The sequence below is a fragment of the Orycteropus afer genome, unplaced genomic scaffold (assembly GCF_000298275.1).
Source record: "Orycteropus afer afer isolate SDZICR_OR568_19922 unplaced genomic scaffold, OryAfe1.0 scaffold00094, whole genome shotgun sequence".
NCBI classification, from domain to species: Eukaryota; Metazoa; Chordata; class Mammalia; order Tubulidentata; family Orycteropodidae; genus Orycteropus; species Orycteropus afer.
In genome coordinates this window covers 5,328,976-5,342,771 of record NW_006921681.1, presented here as the reverse complement: position 1 = coordinate 5,342,771, position 13,796 = coordinate 5,328,976, and the positions used below count along the sequence as shown (strand labels likewise).

The window sequence follows — 13,796 nt, the reverse complement described above, 5'->3', positions numbered from 1 at the left end:
TTGGAAGACAGCTACCTGGCCAACTGACTGGAAGAGATCCATATTTGTACCCATTCCAAAGAAAGGTGATCCCACAGAATGTGGAAATTACTGAACAATATCATTAATATTGCATGCAAGTAAAATCTTACTGAAAATAATTCAAAAATGGTTGCAGCAGTATATTGACAGAGAACTTCCAGAAATGGAAGCTGGATTCAGAAAAGGATGTGGAATGAGGGCTATCATAGCTGATATAAGATGGTCTTAGCTGAAAGCAAAGAATACCAGAAATATGTTTACTTGTGTTTTATTGACTGTACAAACAGAACAAGGGGATACTGCATGGTTTAAAATCAGGAGGGGCTGTATCCTTTTACCATTTCATTCAGTCTGTATGCTGAACAGATAATCTGAGAAGCTGGACTATATGAAGAAGGATATGGCATCAGGATTGGAGGAAGACTCATTAACAACCTGTGACATGCAGATGATACTTTGCTTGCTGAAAGTGAGGGTGACTTGAAGCACTTACTGATGATGATTAAAGACTTCAGTCTCCAGTATGGATTACATTGCAATGTAAAGAAAAAGAAAATCCTCACAACTGGACCAATAAGCAGCATCACAATAAATGGAGAAAAGAAGATTGAAATTGATAAAGATTTCATATTACTTGGTTCCACAATCAACACCAATGGAAGCAGCAGTCAAGACATCAGACAATGTATTGCACTGGGCAAATCTGCTGCAAAGACCTTTTTAAAGTGTTGAAGAGCAAAGATGTCTCTTTGGAGACTAAGGTGCACCTAACCCAACCATGGTATTTTCAGTCACCTCATATGCATGTGAGAGCTGGACAATGAATAAGAAAGACCAAAGAAGAGTTGATGCTTTTGAGTTGCGATGTTGGTAAAGAATACTGAAAGTACCATGGACTGCCAAAAGAATGAACAAATCTGTCCTGGAGGAAGTGCAGCCAGAATGCTCCTTGGAAGAAAGAATGGTCATGTTGTCAGATGGGAGCATTATCTGGAGAATGTTATCATGTTTAGTAAAGTGGAGGGTCAACGAAAAAGGGGACAGCCCTCAATGAGATGGATTGACACAGTGGCTGCAGCGATGGGCTCAAGTATGGCAAGGATTGTGAGGCTGGCACAGGATCGGGCAGTGTTTTGTTCAGTTGTACATAGGGTTGCTATGAGTTGGAGCCCACTTGACAACACCTAACAATAAGAGCAACAAAATGTTTATTCCACTAGATTATCTGACACTTTTGTCTTTATTATTATCATTATTATTGGTGGTGAAAATACAGATAACAAAACCTTCATCAATTCAAGAATTTCAGCATGTACAGTTCTGTGGCATTGATTACATTCGCCATGTTGTACAACCTTTGTCATTATACTTTTCCAAATTATTCCATCACCATTAACAAATTCATTGCCCCCTGCCTTAGTTACCCAGTGTTGCTATTACAGAAATACCACAAGTGGGTGGCTTTAACAAACAAATTTATTTTTTCAGTTAGGAGGCTAAAAGTCCAAGTTCAAGCATCATTTCTAGGGGAAGGTTTTTTTCTTTCTGTTGGCTCTGGAGGAAGGTCCTTGTTCCTTGTCAGTCTTCATGTGGCTTGGCATCTGTCTTTCTCCATCTTTGCTTTCCTATCTCAAAAGAGAGAAAGTTCACAGGGGACATCAAGCTCAATTGGCACAACATACTACACAAAAACATTGTTCTACATCCTACTTTGGTGAGTAGTGACTGGGGTCTTAAAAACTTGCAAGCAGCCATCTAGATGCAACAATGGGTCTCTCCTCATCCAGAGCAAAGAAGACTGAAGAAAATCAAAGATACATGGAAACAGTCCAGGATTCCCTTGGACTAGTGGAATCCTCAGCCTATATGACCATGAGACCAGAAGAACTAGATGGTGCCCAGCTACCACTGTCAACCACTCAGAGGGGGGATCTGTGCAGGAGATCCTGGATAAGTGGGAGGACAATGTGGAACAAAACTAAGTAATTGGAAAAAAAAGACCAGGTTTGCTGGTCTGATAGAGCCTGGCGAGACCCTTGAGACTATGGCCCCTAGTTACCCTTCAGGTCTGGAATTGAACTCACTCCTGTGACTTCCAATGAAACAATAGACAGGCATATGGGGTGAACATTTACATCAGGTAGATACACTCCTTGGAGCAATCAATCATGGGAGAGCAGAAGGGCAGTGTTTGCAGGGGGAGACAGTTGGGAGGGGGTGGCGGAAGGACATGGAAGGACACAGGGAAAAGGTAACTATGGGGAGGAAGTGGGAAGAGAGCTGTTACATTTTGGGGAATTGCAGCCAGTGTTACAAAACAAAATGTGTATGAACTGCTGTATGGAAAATGAATTTGCTCTGTAAATTTTCACCCAAATAAATTCACAATTTAAAAAAAGGGGAGAGAGCTAAAGTTAAGATCTATCCTTCACAAATACTGCCTCATTAGCATAACAAAACAGCCCAAATGGGATTATAACTACATTAGGATTTAAAATATATATTTTTGGGGAACACAATTCAGTCTGTAACACTCCCTAAGCAAAAACACCTTCTTCCCTGCTCCCTCCCATCCCTGGTAGCCACTAATCATTTTTGGCTTCTCTAGTGGCATAGTGTGTAAGGCATTTGACTGCTAATCAGAAGGCTGATGGTTCAAACCCACCAGCCACTCCTTGGAAGGAAGATTGGGCAATCTACTTCCATTAGAGATACCTCTTCAGAAACCCAAGGAGGGATCGCTATGAGTTGGAATTGACTTGATGGCAGTGAATTTGTTTTTTAGATTTTTTAAAAAATATATATTTACTTATTTCATTTAATTAAGATCACATGATATTGGTCCTTTTGTGACTGGCTTATTTCACTCGGCATGATGTTTCTAGGTTTATCCAAATCGTGGCATGCATCAGGACTTCATTTCTCTTTATGGCTGAGTAATATTCCATTGTGTGTGTGTCCATTCACTCCTCCTTTATCAACATGATTAGGTTCCAAAGACCTAGTCATTATGTGAAAATCAGCATTATGCAAAAATGGAGGATGACCACATCAGGTCACAAAGTGGAGGGTGACTACATCATTACAAAACTGCCAAATTACATCATTTCATAGCCATCACAGTCACCATTTCTTGCCTTGCACCTCGATGTTTGTTCCTGCCAGACAGGAACATTAATTGCAATAGTTGGATAGGAGATTTTTTTTCTATTGTAAACATGAAATACTGGATAATGAGGTAGCTGGTGAGGTGTAAACACAACTGCTGTCGAGTCATTTCCAACTCATAGCAGCCCCTCCTTGGATTTCCAAGGCAGTATCACTATAGAAGTACATTGCCGAACCTTCCTTCTGAGGAGTGGCTGGTGGGTTTGAACCATCAGCCTTCTGGTTAGCAGTCAAGTGCCTTAGGCACTATGCCACCAGAGCTCCTTGGTAAGTGAGGAGTAGGTGTATACCATATTTTGCTTTTGCATTCCTCTGTTGATTGGCATTTTGGTTATTTCTACCTTGTGACTGTTGAGAAAGGTGCTGCAGCAAACGTTAGTATAGGGGCCAAGAGTACATTCTTGACCTTTCAAAACCCTCTATTCTTCTTTCTGGCCATTTCCTACACAATGCAGAGGAAATATGTTGCTTTAGTACTGGAAACCTGACGTTACAGAGTGTGGGGCCATGTTTCCTGTGGGGGCAATCAGAATGCTGAGGAAGGGGAAAAGAGGAACACAGGGACCACGCTGAGTGGACTTCCACTCCAGCCTTGCTCAATGGTACTCTTCCTTCCGACCTGCAGGGGCTGCTGCACTTGACATGAGATTCAGCTCCAGCCCAGCCTCCTTCACGCGCAGTGCTTCACCCTTTCCCGGAATTTCTTGGAGGAATCCTGTAAGCCATAAAGCCATGAGAAACACAACACAACACTAGGACTACAGGTCCTGCACTGTTCAAAACCTTGTGCTTCCCTTTCAATACTTGCCTTGCGGTGGATGTTTGAGGCATGAGTTGGGGAATCTGCCTCCGTCACTTAGTTCAAACTTCTTTCTTTGTTCATTTATTCATTTATTCATTCAGCAGGCCTCTTTTTGCCCTTCCACTGAGCCACGTACTCTGTTACAGGTACTGGAGATCAGGCATGAGCCGTTGCAGCCCTGCCCTTCCAGAGCTCGTGCTGATGTTGTCAGGTGCTGTCACGTCGATGCCAACTCAGCAACCCCGTGTGACAGAGCGGAACTGCCCCATAGGGGTTTCTTGGCTGTAGCCTCTGTGGAAGCAGATCTCCAGGTCTTTCGCCCACGCAGCCACTGGGTGGGTTTGAACAACAACCTTTTGATATGCAGTTGAACACTTAACTGTCTGTGGCACCAGGGCTCGTAGGTGTGGCCTGTTCTGGGTCACGATGAGGTTTTAAACGATAAGCAGATGCTGTTGAGTGATTTCCAACTCGTGGTGAGCCCAGGAGTGTCTGAGTAGAACTGTGCTCCGTAAGCTTTCCAGTGACCAATTTTTCAGGAGCAGAGTCAGGCCTTCCGAGGTGCCTCTGTGTAGACTCAAACGTCCAACCTTTCGGTTAGCGGCGTTTTATTCAAGCAAAACAGTTTGGTAGTAAATATATGAACTCACCCGACAGATAATTTTTCATAGAACAAGCATTTAAAGTAGACAGACTCCAGAATGTAGCTTGGTACCTTCCTCACGATCCTTGCACTTGGGTGTTCTTTTCCCTCTCCTGTGCCTTTATGACTTCAAAGCGGACAGGCCACTGCGTGCTCCTGGCTGTCGAGGAGCACCCACTGAGGTGCGACTTCTCACACTCCTGAGCGTCCTTGCTGAGGGGAGAGAGAGGAAAGGCAAACAGGGCTCTGGGTTCTGGAAACTTCGTACTCGGGGGTCCTCCCACCCAGCACCAGTCCTGCAGCGCTTGGGAGGGTCTTATGGAAACACCTAGCCCTCGTTGCATCATGAACATGGAGCAGTGATCTCCTTACTCCTTCACATCTTTCTCTGAGAACGAGCCAATACTCCATAACAGGGAGCTCTCAGATTTTGATCAAGGCCCGACTTACACGTCTTATTGCTGACGTGACAGCTGGACTCCTGATTACTTACAGCTTTGTTCTCTAGGACACTGACCTCCGTGTGACGGGGACAGACCAGCTGTCCTGGAGCTTCTGCCTCTCAGCGACCGCATGTGCGTTGGCATAGAACTGTGCCCCACAGGATTTTCAGGGACTGAAGTTTCAGAAGCAGATCAGCAGGCCTGCCTTCTGAGGCCTCTGGATTCGAACCTCTAACCTTTTAGTTAGCAGCCAAGTTTGTTAACTGTTGGCACCACCCAAAGACCCTAAGACTCCTGATGTAGGCATTTGTGACCTGTTCTGGAAGCAGACACCCACAGAGGCTACCATGGTGCTGGCATCTCTTCTGCATCCCAAATCTTGGGGCATCAAGATACCCTTCTGTGGTAGTTAAAGTTATGTGTCAACTTGGCTGGACCTGGTTTTGAGTGGCTGGGTAGCTGGTGGTAGTTATTCCCTGTGATGAGACTGGTAGTCAAGCCCATGGTGGAACCTACTGTGAGAAGCTGAGTAGTTGCCTTAGGGATGTGGTCTGTTTCCAGTGTATAAGAAGAAGGTTTGAGGAAGGTCTCCAGCTTTTGGCACGCTTGCCTGCATGTAGCCAAGTCGTTATTCAGCAGCCTGTCATGTTGTCTGCCCATCTTGTGACTCTTACTGCACTTGAGTTGATGGCCTGCCATGTGGCTTGGTAATATCAGGACTGTGCCTTCTTACTTGTCGACCTTGGGTTTGGCAGCTTCAGCAGCCAGCAGCTGCCAGGGTGAAAAAAGCCTCCAGCTTCAGTGGGCCGGGAGCAGTAGGCAGAGCTGAAGCCCAAGGTCGAGTCAAGAGGCTTTCACTTCGAACTCGGACTTCTAGCCTCCTTCAGACTTCTAGAACTGTAAGAGAATAAATTCCTGTTTGTTACAGCCATCCACCTGTGGTATTTTCTGTTAGAGTGGCACAAAGTAACCAAAACACCGTCTCTAACAACAGCAATTGTAATAGGGAGGCACACTTGCATGCTTGCACGTGCCTGGGCATGGGTCTGTGTGCTACATGTGCGTCAGCTCATTAGCCTCATAACAACCGGAGGAGATACTTGATCGCAGGTACTGGTACAAAGAAGAGCCTTGAGGCCAAGTAACTTGTCCAGCTGGGGCAGAGTAGAGGATTGGACCCAGCAGTCCAAGCTCAACCTGCTCCTCTGTAGCCTTTCTCAGGAGCCAAAGGGAGCTTGTGTTTGTCCCCGTGTTTAAGCTGCTCTGTAAGAAGGACACTCATAGCAACCCCTGGCACAAAGGAACAAAATGCTGCCTGGTCCCATGCCAGCCCCACGATCGGTTACAGATGGAAGCTGCACAGGGCTTTCATTGGCTGCGTTGTGGAAGTAGGTTGCCAGGCCTTTCTTCCTAGTCCACCTCAGTCGGGAAGCTGTGCTGACCTGTTCAGCATCACAGCAGCACACAAGCCTCCACTGACAGATGGCTGGGGCTGTGCCTGAGGTGCCTTGGCCGGCATTGAAACCCAGATCTTCCACATGGAAGGTGAGAATTCTACCACTGATGCACTCTACTGGGGGAGGTGGTCCCGGGTGGTGGAAACAGTTAATGCACTCAGCTGCTAAGGAGAAGGGTGGAGCTTCTGTTTCACCTGGAGGTGCCTCTTAATAAAGGCCTAGTGACCCACTTCTAAAAATCCAGCCACTGGAAACCCTATGGGGCACAGTTCCTCTCTGTTGGACATGGGGTCGCTGTGAATCAGAATGGACTCAGTGGCAGCTGGTAAGGAAGGGGAGTGGTACAGGCACCACTGAGAAGAGTTCTGGGACTCTGGCCTAATCCTGGCTGTGGGGTCGTGGGGCAGGAGCACCAGCAAGCTGAGCCTAGCACTGCCCTTGGATGGGGCCAAGGAAGCCCTGCCCTGAGCTTTATGCTTCATGGGATGGGGGATGAGCAAGGCACACAGGCTGGTGTCTGCATGCTGATGCTGGGTGCCTGTCACAGCACTCTAGTGTGAAGCTCTGGGGACTCATGAAATTCTGAGTTAGAACCAGCTCTCCTGGGGGTTGTGAAGGTGTTAAGACAGGAGGCCAGGATGCCTGAGTTCTCTTACTGGGGACTGTTAGAGTGGGTGTGGTGAGTCTGGGGCAGAGCTGAGCTGGGATCAGGTGACATAGGTCTCCTCTCCTCAACCTTCTTGAGTCAATAGGTTGAGGATGCCTGCCTCTTTTTAATTTCCCAGGGACATTGTCTGATTTGGGCTTTGGAGGGAACAGCTCTGTCTCTCTAATGAGCATTGCTAGTCATTTCTGCCCTTGTTGGTTTGGGACTAGGTCCAGGTCTCCATGTGGTACAGGTGGTTTGCACTGAACTATTAATCTAAGGGCGAGCTCTGGTAGCATAGTGCCTAAGGCACTTGACTGCTAACCAGAAGGCTGGCAGTTCAAACCCATCAGCCACTCCTTGGAAGGAAGATGGGGCAATCTACTTCCGTAGTGATACTGCCTTGAAAACCCAAGGAGGGGTCGCTATGAGTCGGGTTCGACTCGACAGCACATAACAACAACAACATTAACCTAAGGAGCTCTGGTGATGCAGCGCCTAAGGCATTTGACTGCTAACCAGAAGGTTCTGAGGAAGGAAGACTGGGCAGTCTACTTGCATAAAGATTTACCATCTCAGAAACCCAGTGGGGGTTGCTGTGAGCCTCAATGGAGTTGATGGCAGTGAGTTTGGTTTGGTTTTTATTAACCTAAAAGTTGGGGGTGCCAGCCCCTCAAGCAGCACTCATGGTCTGCTCGCATAAGGATCACAGCCTTGAAAACCCTGTGGAGCAGCTCTGTGTGTTACACGTGGGGTCACCATGAGTTAGAATCTACTTGGTGGCAACATTTTTTTTTTTTTTTTTTGCTGGAAGCCTTGCCCTGGCCTCAGTACCCCCTTTTGCTTGTTATTCCTCAGCTGGGGGGTTCCTCTGGTCATCACCGTGGCTGCTGTCTTGCTGAAGAAGATTGGCTACGATGCCTCAGATGTTTCTGTGGGCTGGTGCTGGATCGACCTGGAAGCCGAGGACCGTGCCCTGTGGATGCTGCTGACCGGGAAGCTGTGGGAGATACTGGCTTACATCACACTGCCCGTGCTCTACATCCTCATCAGGAAGCACATTAACAGGGCGGTAGGTGTGCCCGTGGCAGGTGTGGGGAACACACAGAATGCCGGTCGGCCACTCTACAGGACAGGCTGTGTCTCTGGCGACAGGACGAGTAACAGACCAGAGTGACCACTTACTTTATGACATAGTCATCTCATTTGCTTACGATATAGCCCTCTTAGGAGCCAGTCCTGTTACCCTTTCATTTGTAGATAGGGAAATTGAGGCTTACAGGAATTAAGAGGCCTACTCAGACTCCCAGCTCCCTCAGAGCAAGCTGCATACCCATCCTGTGCTCTCAGACTCAGCTCTCTACTGCCTCCTGGTGGACAGATCCTGGTGGTTGCTTTAAACTTAAAAGGAATTTAGATGAAAGGTGAAAACATACCCAAAGAGAAATTAACCTGAGATGCCTCCTAGTGATACTGCCTTGGAAACCAAAGGAGGGGTCCTTATGTGTCAAAATTGACTCAGTGGCAGTGAGTTTGGTTTTTTGTTTTTTTGGAGATGCCCCTGGAAAGGAAGGGCTGTGGGATTAATTTCATTTGTCAGCAATGCAAAGAACTCACCTAATTACCCTTGGTCATCAAAATGACATAACAGATGGTTGTTAGTCCTTGGGTGGTACAGACAGTTAATGCACTCACCTGTTAACAGGAAAGTTGGAGGTTTGAGTGTATGCACAGGTGCCTCGGAAGAAAAGTCTGGCAGTCTGCTTTCAAAAAATCATCTACTAAAAACCTGTGGAGCACAATTCTATTTTGACACACATGGGGTCGCCATCAGTTGAAACTGACTTGATGGCAGCTGGTTTTTAATAAACGATAGACTTTTCAGGTGCCCAGGAGTTTATAGATCCACAGGCTGGGCTGCCAGAAAGCCTAGGAAAGATTGGTTTTCTGTTTACAATCTGGCCAGATTGTAAACCAGTTCTGCACACATAATCTGGGTTTCTAGTCACAGACAGACTACTACAAAAACAGCCTTAGAATTATCAATGCCGTTCCTTTGATACATTGTTTCTTGATCTATTGCTACAGAATCACAGCATAAGTTCAGGATGGAGTCAGTGGGTTCTGCCCTCCCAGAGAGAGGCAGATGGGCAGAGAAGTATAAGAAAAGACAAAAGGTAGCAGGTAGCTTGGGGGCATCAGAGGGGATCACATGTGATGCTCTGAGTTAGCTCTGCGAGCCCAGTTGCAGGCTTGCTGGTGAGCTCCCCTGTGTTACCTTTGCCTTCTGAGTTTGCAGAGGCTGACATCGTACCAGGGTCTTTCAGGGTGCACTATTGGCTCTGCAGCCATTCCTGTGTTCAGGGAATACTTCTGTTAGCTGTCTGTGACTCTCAGGACACCTGATCCCAACCACGCTCCCAACTGTGTCCTCAAGGCAGATTCCTGGTTCTATTAGTACATGGAAATTAATGTATTCTCCACCAACCCTGAAGCCCTTTTCTAAGGAGGTAGAATTGCTGCCCTAGTAGCCAGCAGGACTTTGGGTCTGAAATCACTGTTTCTGCAAGTTTTTCCTAATGGCTTGGGCCACAGTGCCCATTCCTCCTGCTGCTTTCCACCGCCCCGGGAAAGTTCAGGCTCCCTGGAGCTCTGCCAGGCTCTGTCCAGAACTGCCCTCTGGAAGTGCCCTTGTGTGTGCGTCTTTCTTTTCACCCCAGCCCCCGCAGGGGCGTGAGAATGGACTCCCTGTTACAGCTTTGCAAGGAAAAGGAGGCCTGGTGGGCAGGGCTGGAGCCCTGGTGGCACAATGGGTAAGCGCTCGGCTGCGTACCAAAAGCTTGGCGGTCTCAACACACCAGCTGCTGTGCGGGAAAAAGATGTGGCAGCCTGGAAACTCTGTAAGGCAGTTCTTCTCTGTCAGGTGGAGTCGCTATGAGTTGAAATTGACTCAACAGCACCTAACAGCAACAGTGGGCAGGGAGGTGAGAATGTACTGGCTGTTCCCTGCCTCTTGCTGAGAAGGAGAGCTAAAAATAAAAGGAGCCGGGATTGGGCTTTGCTCTGAGGAGTGGCCCAGCAGCCCAAGTTCCCCCATTCCCACTAGCTCTGAAGGCACAGGGTAGGGATATCAGCTCTGGGGCGCTGCTGAAGGCCCTGAGGGGAGGAGGGGCAGGTGCTCTAGCAGGTGTCACAGATGCTCTGGTGCTCAGGGATGCCAAGGTGTCTGATTCACTAGGACACCAGGTGTCAGCTGAGTAACTTGGTGCCCTGGACTTCAGTGTCCCAGACACATGAACAAGGCTTAAAGATGCATCTTAGTTGTCACTTGTTTCATCTAGTTGTAAACTCCAGGCGCTCCGTCCTTCCTTTCACTGAAGGACTTGCCCAGCAGCAGGGGAAGGCCAAGGCCCATGGTGCTGTCCGTATGGTGCAGAATTCTCCTCGCAGCTGTTGACTGAGCCCCTCCCATGGGGCAGGCTGTCTGAGGGCCAGGGCCCAGCAGGCCTTTGCCCTGGGGACCTTGCATTCTGGAGAGGGAGGGCAAGCATACGCAATAAGCACGATAAACAGGGGTGGAAGACATTGTATGATCAAAAATGGTAAGAATATGTAAAACAGGCAGACCCAGCTACCAGAGATGCGACTATCTGGGAGCTGCCTCTGCAGCTGAAATAGGGCTGTTGAGGTGCCGTTTCAGCAAAGACTTGGGGTGAGGCAGTGAGCCCTGTAGGTGAAGGTGGACGAGCATTGCAGGTAGAGGGAACAGCCAATGCAAAAGCCCTGAGGTGGGGTGTGCCTGGCATGTTTGGGGAGTAATGAGGAGGCTGGTGTGGCTGGAGTAAGAGAGAGTAAGAATGAGGTCAGAGCTAGGGTGGGATTGGCCTTTATGGGATGTTGTAAGGAACATGGAAAAGACATGCCTTTGAAGGGTCCTGGGTGGAGGACTGACTTGAGGTAATTTAGTAGCTGTGGTTTTTTTTGTTTTGTTTTGTTTTTTAACTTTTATTGTGGAAAACATACACAACAAGACATTCGCCAGCATAACAACTTCCACATTTACAGCTCAAGGACAATGACATTTCTCATGTTGTGCCACCATTATTGCCATACTTTTCCAAAACATTCCACCACAATTATCATGAACTCAGTACTCCCCAAACAAAGCTTCCCCTTTCTCCCTTTCTCCTACCCCTGGTAACCACTAATAATTTTTGGTTTATATATGTTGTTGTTGCTATGTGCCATCGAGTTGGACCTGACTCATAGCGACCCCTCCTTGGGTTTCTGAGGCAGTATCACTACAGAAGTAGATTGCCCAACCTTCCTTCCGAGGAGTGGCTGGTGGGTTTGAACCGCCAGCCTTCTGGTTAGCAGTTAAGTGCCTTAGGCACTAAGCTACCAGAGCTCCTGGTTTATATATATATATGTATGTTGTTGTTGTTGTTGTCATGTGCCGTCGAGTCAGCCCTGACTCATAGCGACCCCTCCTTGGGTTTCCGAGGCAGTATCACTACGGAAGTAGGATTGCCCAACCTTCCTTCCGAGGAGTGGCTGGTGGGTTTGAACCGCCAGCCTTCTGGTTAGCAGTCAAGTGTTTTAGCCACTATGCTACCAGAGCTCCCATATATATGTGTATATATATATATATATATATTTTTTTTTTTCCTCCCCCCAACCTCTCTGGGAATTTTCCCTTCCTTCCCATCCCATCCCTGGTAACCAACAAAGAATGTTCCCTTCCATGTATAACCCTTTCCTTGACTTTTTACAATAATGAACTAATGAAATATTTGTCCTCCTTTGATTGACTTATTTTACTCAGCATAATATCCTCCAAGTACATTCACGCTATGTGGTGTTTTGCAGATTCTACATTACTCTTTAGGGTTACATACTATTCCATGATTTGGTTTTTAAAGGACCTGTGCTGCTTCTGGGTTGAGAATAGGCTAGTGGGGAGGACAGTCAGGGTGGTAAGGATAAGGCAGAGAGAAGCAATCTCAGTGGCCTGGAGAAGTAGTGATGGTGCTGCAGACCTGGGTGGTGGGTGGACAGAGGAGTCCAGATTCTGGGTCTGTTTCGAAGATAGTGCCAGCACACTTGCCTGTGGGTTGGATGTGGGCTGTGAGAGAGGAGTCAAGGACAGCTCCTGAGTTTGTGGTCTGGACAACTGGAAAGGTGGAGTTCACGTGAGTGGGCAGTGTACCTCTGAGTTAGCAGTCCATTGGCAGGGTCTGGGCTAGAGACCTGAGTTGGGACTCACCAGCATACAAGTGGGAAAGGCCTCGGTGTGTCCTTGCAGTTCGGTGCTTGTCAAGGACCAGAGAAGAGCCAGGTGCTTGGGCATATGTGGCTGGGGTCACCATCCATCTGCTCAGGCCTGCCCTGTGTCCCCCTGCACAGCACGCAGCGCTTTCTGAGTACCGGCCCATCCTCTCGGACGCACACCGGCGGCAGCACTGCATCTCCGTAGCTGATAAGAAGCTGGTCCTCATCCCACTCATCTTCATCTGCCTGCGGGTCTGGAGCACTGTGCGATTCGTCCTGACGCTCTGTGGCTCCCCTGCTGTACACATGCCAGTGCTGGTGGTTCTGCATGTAGGTCCGCCTCCCCAGCCCTGCTGCTCCGTGGTGTTGGCAGCAGTGGGGTCGGGTCTCCTCCCCAAGCAGAGTGACACACCCTGGGGAGCTAGCTTGCATGGGACTGGCGAGTTGCTCAGCTCTGCTGTGCCTTCCCAGCCTGCAGAGACAGTGAGGCGGACATCTCTGAGTGGAGGGGGCCTTGGAGAGAGATAATGGGGAGATGCCTGTAGTTCTGGCACATCCCTAGGGCTGGGGTGCTCTCCAGTGAGCTAGGCTTAGCCTCAGGAGAGTTGACCGATCCTGGGTTCCTCCCAACCTGAAGCTCCAGAGACAGGTCTGTGGCAGGCCTGCAAGGCCAGGCCTGTCCAGAGCTTTGCTCAAGGCTCAAGTGGCCTTGTCATCCCAGGCCAGCCTCGGGTGGGAGGAAGGTTGTAGGTGAGTAATGCTTCCCGGCCTCCTGTGTCTGCGTTGTTACAGCTGGCTTCATTCCTGCACTCATACCTCCTCTTGTCTCCTGGACAGGGGATCGGGAACACGTTCCAGGGAGGAGCCAACTGTATCATGTTCGTCCTTTGCACTCACACCATCCGGACTCGGCTCTTCTCCCTCTGCTGTTGCTGCTGTCCTTCCCAGCCTCCTGCTGAGATCCCAGCCAGCCCTCCCAAGGTGCCAGCACCCTCCAAGATCAGAGACTCTCAGGAATCCACACAGACCCGAGTAGGACTTCCAAGTGTCTGAGCTTCTGCCCTTCCTAGTTTTGGGCTCAGGTGCTTCCTCTGGGGACTGAGGCCCTGTGAGTCCTGTTCCAGGGGGTAGGTGTGGGAGTGGGTACCTGCTCTGTAGGCCCTGTGCTCTGTAAGCTCCCCCGACAGGTGGAGCAGCTGCAAACTCAGCTTCTTCTACCTCCTAGATGCTAGGTGGCTGAGTCCCCTTATAGTGTGTCCTGGTCCTCTCGTGGATCGGTCTACATGAGGGTCAGTGATGAAATTCAGGGAAACCAGTCATCTGTTGTCACTGCCACGGCGCCTCA

General features: G+C 48.6%; 1 protein-coding gene across 1 annotated transcript in view; it reads left to right on the top strand.

Annotated features, from left to right (window-relative positions):
- Positions 1-13,504, top strand: part of GPR157 (G protein-coupled receptor 157) — a 28,977-nt gene extending 15,473 nt beyond the window's left edge. The window contains exons 2-4 of the mRNA XM_007942659.2: positions 8,039-8,252; positions 12,587-12,781; positions 13,289-13,504. Coding sequence (XP_007940850.1) covers positions 8,039-8,252; positions 12,587-12,781; positions 13,289-13,504 — 625 coding nt within the window. The remainder of the gene's footprint in view (positions 1-8,038; positions 8,253-12,586; positions 12,782-13,288) is intronic.
- Positions 13,505-13,796: the final 292 nt, after the last annotated feature.